General features: G+C 50.5%; 1 protein-coding gene across 5 annotated transcripts; it reads left to right on the plus strand.

Moving 5' to 3' along the window:
- Window positions 1-10,150: 10,150 nt before the first annotated feature.
- On the plus strand, window positions 10,151-16,702 carry SLC37A4 (solute carrier family 37 member 4). Of its 5 annotated transcripts, none has more exons than XM_003910799.5 (10): window positions 10,151-10,230; window positions 11,459-11,801; window positions 12,610-12,842; window positions 13,165-13,408; window positions 13,957-14,115; window positions 14,364-14,449; window positions 14,971-15,084; window positions 15,296-15,361; window positions 15,725-15,863; window positions 15,978-16,702. In XM_003910799.5, exons 2-10 carry the CDS (start codon window positions 11,654-11,656, stop codon window positions 16,142-16,144), a joined length of 1,356 nt encoding a protein of 451 aa, XP_003910848.1. In that variant the 5' UTR covers window positions 10,151-10,230; window positions 11,459-11,653; the 3' UTR covers window positions 16,145-16,702. The 5 variants fall into 5 exon arrangements, with proteins under 5 accessions (XP_003910848.1, XP_003910847.1, XP_009185718.1 ...); XM_009187454.3 differs by having other exon boundaries at window positions 10,221-10,859; XM_009187453.3 differs by lacking the exon at window positions 10,151-10,230 and adding an exon at window positions 10,241-10,876.
- Window positions 16,703-17,247: the final 545 nt, after the last annotated feature.

The raw sequence follows: 17,247 nt of genomic DNA on the forward strand, positions 1-17,247 counted from the left end.
ACATGGGAAGCTGAGGCAGGAGAATTGCTTGAACCTGGGATACAGAGGTTGCAGTGAGCCAAGATGGCACCACTGCACTCCAGCCAGGGCGGCAGAACGAGACTCTGAGACTCAGTCTCAAAAAACAAACAAACAAACTGTTTGTTTCCCTCCCCACCAGGCACTCCCATGCACAACACTCACTTCTCTAATTATGTGCTTGCTCAGAAAATCCAGTGGCTACTTTTTTTTTTTTTTTTTTTTGAGGTGGAATCTCGCTCTGTCACCCAGGCTGGAGTGCAGTGGCACGATCTTGGCTCACTGCAACCACCACCTTCCAGGTTCAAGCGATTCTCCTACATCAGCCTCCCAAGTATCTGGGATTACAGGTGCTTGCCACCACGCCTGGCTAACTTTTTTGTATTTTTAGTAGAGACAGGGTTTTGCCATGTTGGCCAGGCTGGTCTCAAACTCCTGACCTTAGGTGATCCGCCCACCTCGGCCTCCCAAAGTGCTGGAATTACAGGCGTGAGCCGCCATGCCTGGCATTTTTTTTTTTTTTTTTTAGTGACAAGGTCTTACTCTGTCACCCAGGCTAGAGTCCAGTAATGTGATCATCACTACAGCCTCAACTTCTTGGGCTCAAGCAATTCTCCCACCTCAGCCTCCAAAATAGCTGGGACCACAGGTGTGTGCCACCATTTTAATTTTTAGTAGAGACAAGGTTTCTCTATGCTTCCCAAGCTGGTCTCAAACTCCTGAGCTCAAGCAATCCTTCCGCCTCTGCCTCCCAGTGTTGGGATTACAAGCATGAGCCATCTTATTCGGACAGGGCCTAATTTTGAAACAAGCCAGGAATAAAGACTCAGCTACGGAATCCTCCTGTTTCGGGGGAGTCATGAACAATTAATCCAAAACCACCAGGTAGGAGTCAAGATGATGCCAGCTGGGCTTTCAGACAAGAATTACTCAAGAGAGCTATCAGAACAAGACACACAGACACCTTCCTGTACCACTCCCATATTTCCCATACCAAGTTTTTCTTATAAAATCTCTTCACTGAGCCCAAAAAGCTGAAAAGAGTCCTTTAAAGGCATGAGTCTGGCCATATCCCAACTGTTAGCATTTGATTAATAAACCTGCTCTCTGTAGGCCAGGCGCAGTGGTTCACATCTGTAATCTCAGCACTTTGGGAGGCTGAAGTGGGTGGATCACTTGAGGCCAGGAGTTTGAGACTAGCCTGGCCAACATGGTGAAACCCTGTCCGTACTAAAAATACAAAAATTGGCTGGGCGCAGTGGCTCATGCCTGTAATTCCAGCACTTTGGGAGGCCGAGGCAGGCGGATTAACTGAGGTCAGGAGTTCGAGACCAGCCTGGGCAACATGGTGAAACCTAATCCGTACTAAAATACAAAATTGGCTGGGCGCCAGTGGCTCATGCCTGTAATTCCAGCACTTTGGGAGGCCGAGGCGAGTGGGATTACCTGAGGTCAGGAGTTCGGGGTTAGCCCTGGGCAACATGGTGAAACCCCATCTCAATTAAAAATGCAAAACTTGAGTCGGTGGTGGCTGCGCCTGTAATCCCAGCTTCGGGGAGGCTGAGGCAGGAGGAATCACTTGAACCCAGGAGGTGGAGGTTGCAGTGAGCCAAGATCGCACCATCATACTCCAGCCTGGAGGCAGAGTGAGACTCTGTCTCAAAAAAAAAAAAAAAAAAAAGAAAAGAAGAAAGAAAAGAAAGAAAGAAAATAAAAAGAAAATAAAAAGAAAAAAGAAAACACAGGTGTTGATGGGGAGAGCAGCAGAGGGTCAGGGTCTCACATGGGCATTATTGTGGTGAAGCTCAGCCTATAATCCCAGCACTATGGGAGGCTGAGGGTGAGAAGGGATCACTTGAGCCCAGAATGCTCAGACCAGTCTGGACAACATAGTGAGACCCCCATCTCTACAAAAATAAAAATTAAAATTAGCCAAGCATGACAGCTGAGATTATTCTGGTGGTTACTCTTTAATTATTAATACCTATTCTTATGTTTATTTTTCTGTGTCGATTCAGCAAACTTTCAAAATTGATATTATCCCCCTTTACCAAATAAATTCCTCAGTATTAATTTATCAAGTTACCTCTCGGCGGGCGGGTGGCTCCGCCTGTAATCCCAGCACTTTGGGAGGCAGTGGTGGATCACAGATCAGGAGATCGAGACCACAGTGAGCCATCTTTACTAAAAATACAAAAATTAGCCGGGCATGATGGCTGGTGCCTGTAGTCCCAGCTACGGGAGGCTGAGCCAGGAGAATGGCGGATCGAGGCCAGACTTGCAGTGAGCTGAGATGGCGCCACTGCACTCCAGGCTGGGCGACAGAGCCAGACTCCGTCTCAAAAAAAAAAAAAAAAAAAAGTTACCTCTCCCTTGTTGATACCATCTCTAATTTTCTTTCTTTGTTTTTTTTTTTTTTTTTGAATAGATCTTCTCTATTGCTAGATACAGTCTCCTGTTCTCTACCAATTCAGCGATTCTCTTGCCTCCAGCCTCCAGAGTAGCTAGTCTAATGGCATACTACCATGCCCAGCTAATTTTTGTATTTTTTAGTAGAGAATAAGGACATTTCACCATGTTGACCAAATGTTCTCCAATCTCTTGACTTTGTGATCTCTCTCAACCTCCCAAAGTCTTTAAGGATACAGGCGTGTCTCCAACTTAATATCTATAATATATATATCTTTTTTTTTTTTTTTTTTTTTGAGGCGGAGTTTTACTCTTGTTGCCCGGGCTGGAGTGCAATGGCGCGATCTCCGGTTCACTGCAACCTCGCACCTTCTGTGTTCAGCATTCTCCTGCCTCAGCTGTAATTGGTATGCACCACCATGCTTGGCCCCAATTTTGTATTTTTCGGTAGAAGGCGGGGTTTCTGTGTTGGCCAGGCTGGTCTCGGCTCCTGTTCAGGTGATCTGCCCTTGGCCTCCAAAGTGCTTAGGATTCCCCAGCATGAGCCTCTGCCTCAGCCTTTTGTTGTTTTTAAACGGGAGTCTTGCTCTGTGGCCTGGAGCAGTGCAGAGAGTCTCAAAGAGATGGCTCACTGCGGCCTCAAACTCTGAGCTCGAAGTGATCCTCTGCTAACCTTCTGTTAGCTATTGATACAAGTGATCTCAAGGTGGGGCTTGGCCAGAAGGGATCTTGGCTTCTCCCAGGAAAGAATCACGGGCAATATGGTGGTAAAAGAAAGCAATCTGCAACTTCATCGAAGCAGCAGAGTACAGCAGCAATAGCAAGGTGCTACTTCTTGCAGAGCAAGGTTAACCCACACGCAGTGTGCCCAGAGTAGCAGCATATGGGCTGTTGGCAGCTGTATTTCTACCCACTTCATGTGTCTGTGTGTGTGTGTTTTTAAGTATATAACCACTTTTAATTACTTGCAAATTAAGGGTGGGTTATTTAGAGCTTTCTAGAAAAGGGGCAGGAAGTGTATGAAACCATATATAGTAACTTTCAAGTCGTTGCCATGGCGTGTTGCCATGGAATTTGTACACTGTCATGGCGCTGGTGGGAGTGTCTTTATGTTAATGAGCAGTGAGGGCAACTAGAGGTCACTTTTGTCACCATCTGCTGATTTTGGTGGGCTTCTTCACTGTACCTTGTTTCTATCAGATCCTGCTCCAGCCAGCAGGGTCCTGGCCAGGGTCATGACTAGGGTTGGGAAAACAAGTCCTGCTGATTCCTACCTCCCTGGAACTACAGGCACATGCCACCACACCCATTCAGTTTTTAAATTTTTTATCTATAAGAGATCATGTTTTGTTGCCCAGACTGGTCTCTAACTCCTGGCCTCAATCACAATTATTTTAAAATCTATTCAGCTCTAAGGCCGGGCACAGGGCTCACGCCTGTAATCCCAGCACTTAGGGGGGCAGAAGCTGGCAGATCACTAGAGGCCAGGAGTTCAAGACCAGCCTGGTCAACATGGAAAAACCCTGTCTGTACTAGAAATACAAAAATGATCTGGGCGCTGTGGTGCATGCCTATAGTCCCAGCTACTTGGGACTCCTGCTGAGGCAGGAGAATCCCTTGAACTTGGGAGGCGGAATTTGCAGTGAGCCCAGATCGCACTACTGTACTCCAGCCTTGGTGACAGAGTGAGACTGTCAAAAAAAAAAAAAAAGATAATTTGAGGTTTTGGATTATGTTATCTTCCTTCAGAAAGAAATTACTTTTGCTGGCCAGGCGTGGTGGCTCATGCCTGTAATCCCAGCAGTTTGGGAGGCCAAGGCGGGTGGATTACCTGAGGTCAGGAGTTGGAGACCAGCCTGACAAACTTGGTGAAACCCCATCTCTACTAAAAATACAAAAATTAGCCAGGCATGGTGGCATGTACCTGTAATCCTAGCTACTCAGGAGGCTGAGGCAGGAGAATCTCTTGAATCTGGGAGGTGGATGTTGTGAGCCGAGATTGCACCACTACTCCAGCCTGGGCAACAGAGTAAAACTCAGTCAAGAAAGAAAGAAAGAAAGAGAGAGAGAGAGAGAGAGAGAGAGAAAGAAAGGAGAGAAAGGAAAGAAAAGAAAGAAAGAAGGGAGGGAGGGAGGGGAAAGTGGCCGGGCGTGGTTCACGCCTGTAATCCCAGCACTTTGGGAGGCCAAAGTGGGCGGATCACAAGGTCAGGAGATCGAGACTGAGTCTTGCCCTGTCACCCAGGCTGGAGTGCAATGGCACCATCTTGGCTTACTGCAACCTCTGCCTTTTGGGTTCCAGCAATTCTCCTCCCTCAGCCTCCTGAATAGCTATGATTACAGGTGCATGCCACCACGCCTGGCTAATTTTTGTGTTTTTAGAAGACAGGGTTTCACCATGTTGGCCAGGCTGATCTCGAACTCCTGACCTCATGATCCACCCACCTCGGCCTCCCAAAATGCTGGGATTATAAGTGTGAGCCACCGCACCCGGCCAGGAGTGTCATTTTTTTTTTTAATTTTAAAAAAATTTTATTTTGAGACACTGTCTTGCTTTCACCCAAGCTAGAGTACAGTGGTGCGATCGTACTTACTTCAGCTTTGACCTTCCTGCCTCAAGCAATCCTCCCACCTCAGTCTCCCAATTAGCTGGGACCACAGGTACAAGCCACCACACCTGGCTAATTTTTAATTTTATTTATTTATTTACTTATTATTTTGAGATAGAGTCTTGCTCTGGGCCCACGCTGGAGTGCAGTGGTGCGATCTCGGCTCACTGCAACCTCTGCCTCCCAGGTTCATTCAATTCTCCTGCCTCAACCTCAGGAGTAGCTGGGATTAAAGGCACGTGCCACCACGACCAGCTAATTTTTGCATTTTTAGTAGAGACTGGGTTTCACCATGTTGGCCAGGCTGATCTCGAACTCCTGACCTCAGGTGATCCGCCCACCTCAGCCTTCCAAAGTGCTGGAATTACAGACATAAGCCACTGCACCTGGCCCTGGCTAATTTTTTAAATTTTTGTAGAGATGGGGGGGTCTCCCTATGTTGCCCAGGCTGGTCTTGAACTCCTGGACTTAACCCTCTTACCTCAGCCTCCCAAAGTGGTTGAATTATAGCATGAGCCACTGCACCTGTGCAGGATGTCCCTTTTATCATAGTTAAAATCATACATGCAATAAAAGTTTTTTTTGAAACAAGGTCTTTGTTGTAGCCTAGGCTGGAGTGCAGTGTTGCAATCATAGCTCACTGAGGCCTTGAACTTCTAGGCTCAAGTGCTCTTCCCGTCTAACCCCTTAATTCCCGTCTAAGGACTAGATGCACGTGCCACCACACCTGGCTAATTTCTAAATTTTTTGTAGCAATGGGGTCTCACTACGTTGCCCAGACTGTTTTCAAACTCCTGACCTCAAACCATCCTTCCAAAGTGTTGGGATTGTAAGCATGAGCCACTGGGCCCAACCTCAGATGATATTTAAAATAATGTTGTCCATTCATTTTGTCATTCATTTCTTTTTTTTTTTTTTTTTTTTTTTTTTTTGAGAGCCAGTCTTTGCTCTGTCGCCGGGCTGGAAGTGCAGTGGCTGATCTCCCCGACTCACTGCAAAAGCTCAGCGCCTCCGGGGTTCACACGCCATTCTCCGCCTCAGCCTCCCAAGTAGCTGAGACCACGAAGCCAGCCACCTTGACTAGTTTTTGTATTTTAGTAGAGGCGGGGTTTCCTGCATGTTAGCCAGGATGGTCGATCTCCGGGCCTGCGTGATCCACCGCCTCGGCCTCCCAAAGGGCGCTGGGATTACAGGCGAGCCACGGGCGCCCGGCAAACAGGGGTTCCTTTTTTTTTTGAGGCGAGTCTGGCTATTGTCACCGCCCAGGCTGCAGGTGCAGTGGCAGCGATCACCGGCTCACTGCAAGCTCCCGCCTCCGGGTTCACGCCATTCTCCTGCCTCAGCCTCCCCAGTAGCTGGGACTACAGGCACCCACCGCCCACCTCGCCCGACTAGTTTTTTTTGTATTTTTAGTAGAGCAGGGTTTCACCGTGTTAGCCAGGATGGTCTCGATCTCCCTGACCTCCACCCGATCCACCCGCCTCGGCCTCCCAAAGTGCTGGGATTACAGGCTTGAGCCACAGCGTGACCTTGTCCATTCATTTCTGGACTCTGAAAAAAAAAATGACTTTGTCCAGTTTCCAACAAATTCTGTTGGGATATAGATTGGGATGGTTTTAAAATGCCAAACGAATTTTGAATGAATTGACATTTGGACAGTATCAAAGTCATAGCTTGTTTTTCAGGCATGTAGCACAATTTACATTTGTTCAAATTACCTTTTATTATCCCTTAGTAAAGTCTTTGCGCTGTATTGGGATGTCATCTTCTCATTTCTTTTTTTTTTTTTTTTTTTTTTTGAGACGGAGTCTCACTCTGTTGCCCAGGCTGGAGTGCAATGGCACCATCTTGGCTTACTACAGCCTCTGCCTCCCAGGTTCAAGTGATTATCCTGCCTCAGCCTCCTAATTAGTTGGGATTACAGGCACACACCACCACACCCAGCTAATTTTTGTATTTTTAGTAGAGACAGGGTTTCACCATGTTGGTCAGGCTGGTCTCGAACTCCTTACCTCATGATCCGCGCGCCTCAGCCTCCCAAAGTGCTGGGGTTACAGGCGTAAGCCACCACGCCCAGCCTATCTTCTCATTTCTTAACATTCTTGGGAAATACGATGAGCAAACTAGCATTTGAGTCCCTATTATCCTGATCACAAAGTGCTTTAAAATGTTTTTTCATTTAATTCCCACTGGCTGGGTGCGATGGATCATGCTTATAATCCCCGCATTTTGGAAGCCTGAGGCAGGTGGATCACCTCAATTCAGGAGTTTGAGACTAGCTTGGCCAGCATGGCGAAACCCCGTCTGTACTAAAAATACAAAAATTAGCCAGGCGTGTTTGCGGGTGCCTATAAGCCCAACTACTCAGGAGGCTGAGGCAGGAGAAGTGCTTGAATCCAGGTGGCCTGGTCCTGTAGTCTTAGCTACTTGGGAGGATTGCTTATGCTCAGGAGTTTGAGTTTACAGTGAGCTAAGATACCATTGCACTCCAGCCTGGGCAACAGAGCAAGCCTGCCTCAAAAAAGTAAATAAATAAATTTTAAAAAAACCAAAAAAACAAAAAACAGGCCGGGCACGGTAGCTCACGCCTGTAATTCCAGCACTTTAGGAGGCCGAGGTGGGCGGATTACCTGAGGTCAGGAGTTCAAGACCAGCCTGGCCAACATGGAGAAACCCGTCTCTACTAAAAATACAAAAATTAGCTGTGTGTGGTGACACATACTTGTAATCCCAGCTACTCAGGAGGCTGAGGCAGGAGAATTGCTTGAGTCAGGGAGACAGAGGTTGCAGTGAGCTGAGATCGTGCCACTGCACTCCAGCCTGGTCAACAGAGCAAGACTCTGTCTCAAAAACAAACAAACAAACACCATCAACCGGGCACAGTGGCTCTTGCCTGTAATTCCAGGACATTGGGAGACCAAGGCGGGTGGATCCTTTGAATTCAGGATTTCGAGACCAGCCTGGCCAATATGGTGAAACTCTTGTTTCTACTAAAAACAGAAAAATTAGCCAGGTTAGCTAGGTGCAGTGGCTCATGCCTATAATCCCAGCACTTTAGGAGGCCAAGGTGGGGGCAGATCACCTGAGGTCGGGAGTTCGAGACCAGCCTGGCCAACATGGAGAAACCCCATCCTTACTAAAAATACAAAATTAGCTGGGCGTGGTGGCGCATGCCTGTAATTCCAGCTACTCGGGAGGCTGAGGCAGGAGAATCACTTGAACCCCGGAGATGGAGGTTGCAGTGAGCTGAGATCACTCCATTTCCAAAATAAAACGATAGGGCTGTTAATTTAGGTGGTGGTTACAGGGGTATTAATATATGTAAAAAATTATTAAGTTGTACATGTAAGATTCCTGCACTTTTTGTATTTTATTATGTGTATGTTAATCTTAAAAATAAAAGGGGAGAAAAACCGGATGGCTCTGTACTCCTCTATTAGGTAAAGAAAGAATCTGTTCTGGTTTGCTTTTGGAGACACTGTTTCCTGGTCCTCTGATCTACCTGGCTGAAAGCACAGTGCCTGGTACAAACTAGGTTCCTGCTCAGTTTTGAATTAACGAAGTTCAGTGACATTGCCATTCTTTTTTTTTTTTTTTTTTTGGGGGCGTCCCGCCCTCGCCCAGCCTGCTGTGGTGTGGCATGATCTCAGCTCACTGCAACCTCTGCTTCCCAGGTCCAAGCAATTCTCCTGCCTCAGCCTCCCCAGTAACTGGGATTTCAGACGTGCAGCACCAAACCTGGCTAATTTTGGTATTTTTAGTAGAGACAGGGTTTCACCATGTTGGCCAGGCTGGTTTCAAACTCCTGACCTTAAGTGATCCGCCTGCGTTGGCCTCCCAAAGTGCTGGGATTACAAGCATGAGCCATCACGTCCGGCCTGTCATCCTATTTTATCTCATCTCCTCCTCCTCCCTTCTCCGACCACCTTCTCTAGAGTAAAAGATCTTTGCTCTCAATTTTGGAACACTTAAAATTCCTTCAGTCACTCTTGTTAGGAAGATATAAGGGAAGAGAGCGAGAGACAGGAGGCAATTTAACGGCCAAACAGGATTATTCACAGGAATAAGCCTGCGAGGGGTTCCAGTCAGGAGTCTGGCTGAGACCCTGATCGCTTACAAGCTGAGGCTTTTATATTGGGAAGGGGTTGGGAAGTGCTGGCTGATTGGGACTGTTGGGGACTTTGTTAGGCTATGTTATCTTCTGTTGAAGCTATGGGCAGGGTTAATATTTGCTTTGTCATCATTGTTGTAAAATAGCATCACTACTGTTACTCCTCACAACTCTTACCTGGGATCAGTGAAAACCACTGTTGTTGAGAACTCTTACAGAATTTCTGAGCTCTTATCTAAATCATCTGTCGAGTCTTTGCAATGACCTACCAGGCTGGTAGGAAACCGGGGCTCATAGTAATTAACCAAGGTCACACTGTTAGAATGCTGTGGGTCTGGGACTAGAATTTGATATTTACTCTGGGCCCCGTCTCTGTCCCCAACGATCAAACCACAAGTTAAAATTCCAAATTGTGGGCCGGGCGCGGTGGCTCACGCCCATAATCCCAACACTTTGGGAGGCCGAGGCGGGCGGATCACGAGGTCAGAAGATCGAGACCATCCTGGCTAACACGGTGAAACCCCGTCTCCACCAAAAATACAATACATTAGTCTGGCGTGGTGGTGGGCGCCTGTAGTCCCAGCTACTCGGAAGGCTGAGGCAGGAGAATGGCGTGAACCTGGGAGGCGGAGCTTGCAGTGAGCTGAGATTGTGCCATTGCACTCCAGCCTGGACGACAAAGCGAGACTCCGTCTCAAAAAAAAAAAAAAAAAAAAAAAGGAAAGAAAAAAAATGCTGTGTTATCTTACAACACCTTTCCCAGACTGTGAGCAACTTGGGAACAATGATTATCCACCTCAGTGTTCCATGTGTTTTGTAGAGGAGGGCACTCACTAAAAACATGGTTTGCTGAATGCAACCACTTAAGAATTGGACATGCCGTGCTCAACCCGTAAGGGGCGCTGTGTTAGTCCAAGGAGCAGCGTGACCGGGAAAGGGAGTAAGTCGATGTCCCCGGCATGTGGCGCGGAGAACTCCACTTGCCGGCAAGCGAAACAGGAGAAGACCACGCCCCCGCCAGTCGCGCATGCGCAGCCTTCGCTGGCTCCGCCCCGTCCTATTCGGGTTCCTGCCTCTGTTCAGGTAGGGGCGGTATGCGGGGGAGGGGCGTCACCTGAGGGCGGGGCTCTCAGGTCTTGGGGATCCATTGTTGGCAAACCCCAACTTCCGATACGACCCGGAGCTGTTCCTGCAGTTCCGGAGACAATTCATGGGTCTTGGGGGCACCGAGACGCTGCCCCTGACCAGCACAAGACCCCTTTCTATGGCGCCAGTCCTGTGGTATCCGCACCTCTCCAGTTCCTGCACCCTCGGCCCCGTGGTTTCCAGCCGCACAATCGCGTGTCCTGAGTAGCGTGAGGACACGGGGCTGGGCAGGTGCCAGGAGCCCGCCGCCTCTCCTCCTCCCCCGCCCGCCGCCTGGCCCTCCCCTACCAGGCTGAGCCTCTGGGTGCCAGAAGCGCGGGGCCTCCGGGGGAATACGTGCGGTCCCTTGCTCCGCGTGCGCCTACACCTTCTGCTCCAGTTACTTTACCAATTGAGCGGAAAAGCCGGGGCATGTTGCCGGGGCCCTGGGCGGGACTGTTGTGCACCTTCCCGCCCACGGGCTGCCCAGTCCCGCTGCTTGCGGCCCCTGCCAACGTCCCCCAGGTTGGAAACCAGACCCTGCAGCCCCCAGCCAGCCCGAAGGAAGCCCAGACTGACGTCGCAGGGTAATGGGGATCCAGAGGTAGCTCTGTGGGGCCCCATCAGAGCTTAGCAGGGCTTTCTGTGTGACACCGTGGGACCTGAACTGGGGAGGTCCCCTTTGCTTAGAATTACAGGGGGCAACTGTAGGAAGCAATTACATCTATTATGTGCTAAGGATTGAGAGTTCTATGGATTGAGGCCCTCTCTAGAAGGCTTAGAAGTGGGGTAGACGGGGTGTGTGTCTGACTTTGTGTTTTGCTGGGGTGGTGGTGAGTGGGTGTAGAAACTAACCTAGTGCCAAGTGCAGTGTCTGTCAACTAGTAAGTTAATAAACCTTTCGTGAATGAATGAGAAGGTTCTGTGACTGAGGGAGCAGGGCTAGAGAGGGCATCTCTGCTCATCCCACCCCTGCCTCCCCTGGGCTCATGCAGACAAAAGTAATTAGGTTGAACCTTTAATCAAAGCTGGTTTCACAGGCAAGCAGACATGATAGAGGAGGTAAAGGCAGAAATCCTGGGGACACAGGGTGCTGGCCTGGCTCACAGGCATGCCTCCTTCTGGGACCTCCTCCACCCCCTGCAGTTTGACGATCAGTAATCTCTTGTTTTCTTGTTTCCCTCAGGACACTGGGTCCCCTAGGAGCCTCCCCAGGCTTAATGATTGTCCAGGAGGTGGCTATAAAGGGAGCCTGGGAGGCTGGGTGGAGGAGGGAGCAGAAAAAATCCAACTCAGCAGATCTGGGAACTGTGAGAGTGGCAAGCAGAAGCTGTGGTCAAAGGCTGTGCGTCTTGGCTGGTAGGGCCTGCTCTTTTCTACCATGGCAGCCCAGGGCTATGGCTATTATCGCACTGTGATCTTCTCGGCCATGTTTGGGGGCTACAGCCTGTATTACTTCAATCGCAAGACCTTCTCCTTTGTCATGCCATCATTGGTGGAAGAGATCCCTTTGGACAAGGATGATTTGGGTGAGCCCTGAAACAGCAGGGTGGTGGGCCTGGGGACACAGAACCAGCAGGACACACTGGGTGTTTGTGTACGGGCATGTCGTGTGGGTGGAGTGTCTGTGCAGTAGAGGCCAGGTGCCAGAAAAAGAGGCTCTGAGATCCATGGATGTGGGTGCATGCAGGGCTAAGGAGGGCTGCTTATTTGATGTGTGTGGATGTGTGTGCGCATGCCTCTGGAGGCACTGTTTATTCTGAGAGTGTCTGGGGGCTTCTGAGCATGGTTTTCACATCTGTTTGGGTGCATGTGGAGGCTTCAGGGTGAGTGCTGGCTACTGACACTGTGAGCACTGGAAACTAAAAAGTTGGCACAATGACTTCATGTGGCCTGGCATGCTACCCTTCAGGAGGGACAGGGTCCCTGACTCCAATCCTGAGCCCTTCGCCCCATGTTGGGTGGTGGAGCAACAGAACTGCTAGAGGCCCGGGGTTGGCATCCAGGGTGAGGTGGGAAATCCCATATGCAAATCCCAGGGATGGGGAGCTGCCATGTCCTGCTCCCTTTTTGTTCCCTGACAACTGTAGCTGAGACTCATGGGTCAGTCTGGGGCTAGTGCTGATGGTGAGGCAGGAGAAGTGGCAGAAGTAGTAGGGCCCCATGTGTGAGTGTCCGATTGCAGCGCAGGCTCCTCCTGTTCCTCTGAGAAGTAACCTGTCTCACCCCACTGGGCACCCCTACACACCTGACCCCATGCCTTCTTCCATTGCTCCCGTGTTTCTCCCCTGGTCCCTAACCCCTAAGTGTACTGTTCCCTGCTCCCCTCCCCTGCAGGGCTCATCACCAGCAGCCAGTCAGCAGCTTATGCTATCAGCAAGTTTGTCAGCGGAGTGCTGTCTGACCAGATGAGTGCTCGCTGGCTCTTCTCTTCTGGGCTGCTCCTGGTTGGCCTGGTCAACATATTCTTTTCCTGGAGCTCCACAGTACCTGTCTTTGCTGCCCTCTGGTTCCTTAATGGCCTGGCCCAGGGGCTGGGCTGGCCCCCATGTGGGAAGGTCCTGAGGAAGGTGAGTGTTTCCAAAGAGCCTGTTTGGATTGTCATAGAGGATGCCTAAAGAGCATGTGGGAGCACCCCTTCTTACCCACCACCTCCATACCCAACCCAGAGCAGGTTCCTGAGCAGTTCCTGGCCAGCTCCTATTGCTTGTCAAGATATTTTAGGAGGCTGAGAGTGGTGGGATCAGGTGGCAGAGGAGGGAACTGCCCTGCCAAACAGAAGCGCCCTCTCCCTCTTCCCTGTAATGTGAGCTTCTAGGGCTGCCCCACCTGACCCCACCCTCAACATGGGCAGTAGGCTGGACACCTATGTTGTTGCTCTCTGCCCCACAGTGGTTTGAGCCATCTCAGTTTGGCACTTGGTGGGCCATCCTGTCAACCAGCATGAACCTGGCTGGAGGGCTGGGCCCTATCCTGGCAACTATCCTCGCCCAGAGCTACAGCTGGCGCAGCACGCTGGGCCTGTCTGGGGCACTATGTGTGGTTGTCTCCTTCCTCTGTCTTCTGCTTATCCACAATGAACCTGCTGATGTTGGACTCCGCAACCTGGACCCCACACCCTCTAAGGGCAAGAAGGGTAAGCCCCCACCCAAGCCAACCACTGGGGCACTCATTCAGCAGGCAGATTTTTGTTGAAGACTAGGCGTTTGCCTGGTCTTATGCTAGTCAGTGGATGTGGGGGAAGGAGTGGTAACGAAGGCTGCATGGGGAGTGAACAAAACTCCATCCCAAGAGGCAGTTAAATACTCGACAAGTGGCAGAGCCAGCAAGAGCTGTGACTCATGTTATTTTCTGGCCTTTCCTCACAACAGCACAGACTTCCCTGTCCTGGATAGATAGAATCATGAGCTTTAGTGGTTTGGGCCTGTTTGATCCTGTTTGTCTTTCATTCATTGAGCTTGGTCCTTAAGTGGCTTGGTCCTCCCTGGTCCTGTTTCTCTTTCATTCATTGAGCTTGCAGAGGAGAAGGGGAGAGGAGAGCAGTGGGGTGAGGGAATACCCTTCACGTTGATCCTGGCTGTGCAGATGGACTCTGCCCCTGTAGCTGGTTAATGAATGTTGGGGGCTCAGGTTGGGGAGAGCAGTCAGAGTCGAGCCTGACGCCCAGCCTCTTCCTACCTCCAGGCTCCTTGAAGGAGGAGAGCACCCTACAGCAGCTGCTGCTGTCCCCTTACCTGTGGGTGCTCTCCACTGGTTACCTTGTGGTGTTTGGAGTAAAGACCTGCTGTACTGACTGGGGCCAGTTCTTCCTTATCCAGGAGAAAGGACAGTCAGCCCTTGTAGGTAAGATGAGCATGGGGACAAGGGTGGGCATAAGGAGCAGGAACCAATGCAGGGGATGGAAATTCAGGCCTTGCTTCCCTTTATCCTCTTTATTCGTTCTTTGAGGCCGGGCACTACTCAGGCAGCTATGGCCAGTCACCCATGGGAACCCTGTACCTCTCCAGGTTTAAGCCATTGTGGGACAACCCCAATGTGTAACACCCTCCCACCCTTCCCTTCCCTCTTCCTACCACAACTCCCCACTGCAGGTAGCTCCTACATGAGTGCCCTGGAAGTTGGGGGCCTTGTAGGCAGCATCGCAGCTGGCTACCTGTCAGACCGGGCCATGGCAAAGGTGAGCGGGCAGAAGGGACAGGAAGGAGAAGGGTCCCTTTCAGTCTTCACAGCATGGCTGGGACAGGCACTGGAGAGATGGGAGTCCCAGGGCACAGGCAGGTTGGCATCTGCTGGTTTAGACCGGGTGAGGAGGGAACGATTCCGGGCTGGTCTTAGCTTTCCTACAGTTGTGGAGGTAAGGCTCTTGGGAGAATTTTAACTGATGTGAAGGACAGCCAGAATATTTCTTAACTTAGCTATAGGTTTCTCCACAGCCCCAGGAAAACGGGCTGGGAACAGACTAGGTGCACTCCCCAGCACGTGTCCTAGACCTGCCCCATGGGGGAGGAAGGGATGTTGTGGAGTTTGGCCTCAGAATGTAATGAGCAGGTCCCAGGGCCTCCCAGAGCTGCCCAGGGCCAAGAACTGAGGTGGGATTGCCAAAGACCTGTCAGCAGAGTCCCTGCTGTATCAGAGTCCAGGGATGGGGGTTCTCTGCCCTGTTCTGAGGGTGTGACATTGCCGGGACTGTATCCATAGGCGGGACTGTCCATCTACGGGAACCCTCGCCATGGCCTGTTGCTGTTCATGATGGCTGGCATGACAGTGTCCATGTACCTCTTCCGGGTAACAGTGACCAGTGACTCCCCCAAGGTAATTAAGAAAGGCCTGGCTCACAGCAGGGCACAAGGAGAGAAGGCAAGGGCCACTGACTCTCTCTTCCTCTCCTGGCTGTAGCCTGGGCCAATCTTTTCTTTGCCTCTCAGATTCCCTTTTCAGTTCTGATTGGACCGTTCCTCTCTGTGTCTGGGTTCTCCTCCTCCACTCTGGGCCTGGTTTTCTTTTCTTCCCTGTGCTCCTCTAGGATGTTGCTTTCTGGACTCCGGCTCTTCACCCTCTCGCAGAGCTCACAGGCTTTACAGAGCATGAGGTGCCTTAAAGATATCTCTGGTTTTTCTCCTCGTCTGTCTTACCTTTGTCCTACCCCTTTGCCTTACCCCTAGCCAGTCCAATTTGTGTGAATCCTGAGGACAGCCTCTAGCTCGGAGGGATGACTTCTGTACCTCCTTTCCTTGCCCACCTAGGTCCCAGGGTTTGCTCAATGTGGCATCTGCTACTCTAGCTCTGTACTGTCAATTGTGTTGGGGAGTGGGAGGAAAAGGGTCACTTACTTACTGTCCCTTTATGACTCCCGTTTGTTCCTGGGGACCAAGCCTCCTTCCTCGCTTTGGCAGCGGTGGGCAGGCAGGTCAGCTTTCCAACTCTGAATGCCACTCCACTCTGCCCTTGGCAGCTCTGGATCCTGGTATTGGGAGCTGTATTTGGTTTCTCCTCGTATGGTCCCATTGCCCTGTTTGGAGTCATAGCCAACGAGAGTGCCCCTCCCAACTTGTGTGGCACCTCCCACGCCATTGTGGGACTCATGGCCAATGGTAAGTGTTACCTTCTAGAGTCTCTCCCTCACCCCCACCTGTGCTTTGCATATAAACCAGTGAGAAGCTGGAGCTAGCACCACTGGCTTAGGTTCATCCCCTTCCCCCTGACAGTGGGCGGCTTTCTGGCTGGGCTGCCCTTCAGCACCATTGCCAAGCACTACAGCTGGAGCACAGCCTTCTGGGTGGCTGAAGTGATGTGTGCAGCCAGCACGGCTGCCTTCTTCCTCCTACGAAACATCCGCACCAAGATGGGCCGAGTGTCCAAGAAGGCTGAGTGAAGAGAGTCCAGGTTCCAGAGCACCATCCCACGGTGGCCTTCCCCCTGCACGCTGTGGGGGGGAGAAAAGGCGGGGCCTGCTTGGCTAGCCCTGAACCTTTCACTTTCCATTTCTGCGCCTTTTCCCTCACCCAGGTGGCGCTGGAAGCTATCAGTGGCTAGTGAGGTCCCAGTTTCCCTGGTCCTATGCTCTATTTAAAAGATAACCTTTGGCCTTAGACTCCATTAGCTCCTATTTCCTGCCTTCAGACAAACAGAAAACTTCTGCAGTCAGGAAGCCTCCTGTACCCTTCTTCTTTTCCTAGGCCCCATCCTGTCCCCATCCTACCCTATCCCCACCTGAAGTGAGGCTATCCCTGCAGCTGCAGGGCACTAATGGCCCTTGACTTCTGCTGGGCCCTAAGTCCTCTCAGCAGTGGGCGACAGCTGTTGCCGATACCTCAGACTCCAGGGAAAGAGAGGCGGCTATCACTCTCACTGTACCACTAGGCGCAGTTGGGTATAGGTGGGAAGAAAAGATGACTTGTTATAGGAGATTAAAACTAGATTTGATACTGAACACTGTCAGTGATTCATTTTTTCAAAGTGAGACAGCTTCCTTGGGAAATACTGTTGATACCTGCTCTTGCCACCCCAAAAGGGAAAGACTTCATTTCCCTGGAATCGGGAAGCTGAAGTGTAGATGGACTCCTTTAAAGCTCATGCCTCCTCTGCCTTCACCTGAACATTGAATAGTTCAATGACTATTTTAGAGATAAAGCTATTGGGTTGTGGACAGGTTAAATAACTTGATGGAGGGAGGAAGTGTAACAGTGGTTTACTGAATGTGTAGTCAGAAAGCCTAGGTTCAAACCCATACTGTCAGTAACTAGCTTGGAAACTTTGAGGCAGAAAGTCTGCTAAATCTGTAACAGAACGTACCCCCTGGACTTAGGGTGAAGATCAAGTGAGATAAAGCAGGAATGCCTGACTGTAAGTGCTTGATATATGTTCCATCATCATCATCATTTATTTTTATTTATTTATTTTTTTGAGACGGAGTCTCGCTCTGTCCCCCAGGCTGGAGTGCAGTGGCGCAATCTCGGCTCCCTGCAAGCTCCGCCT

This window comes from Papio anubis, chromosome 12 (assembly GCF_008728515.1).
Source record: "Papio anubis isolate 15944 chromosome 12, Panubis1.0, whole genome shotgun sequence".
NCBI classification, from domain to species: Eukaryota; Metazoa; Chordata; class Mammalia; order Primates; family Cercopithecidae; genus Papio; species Papio anubis.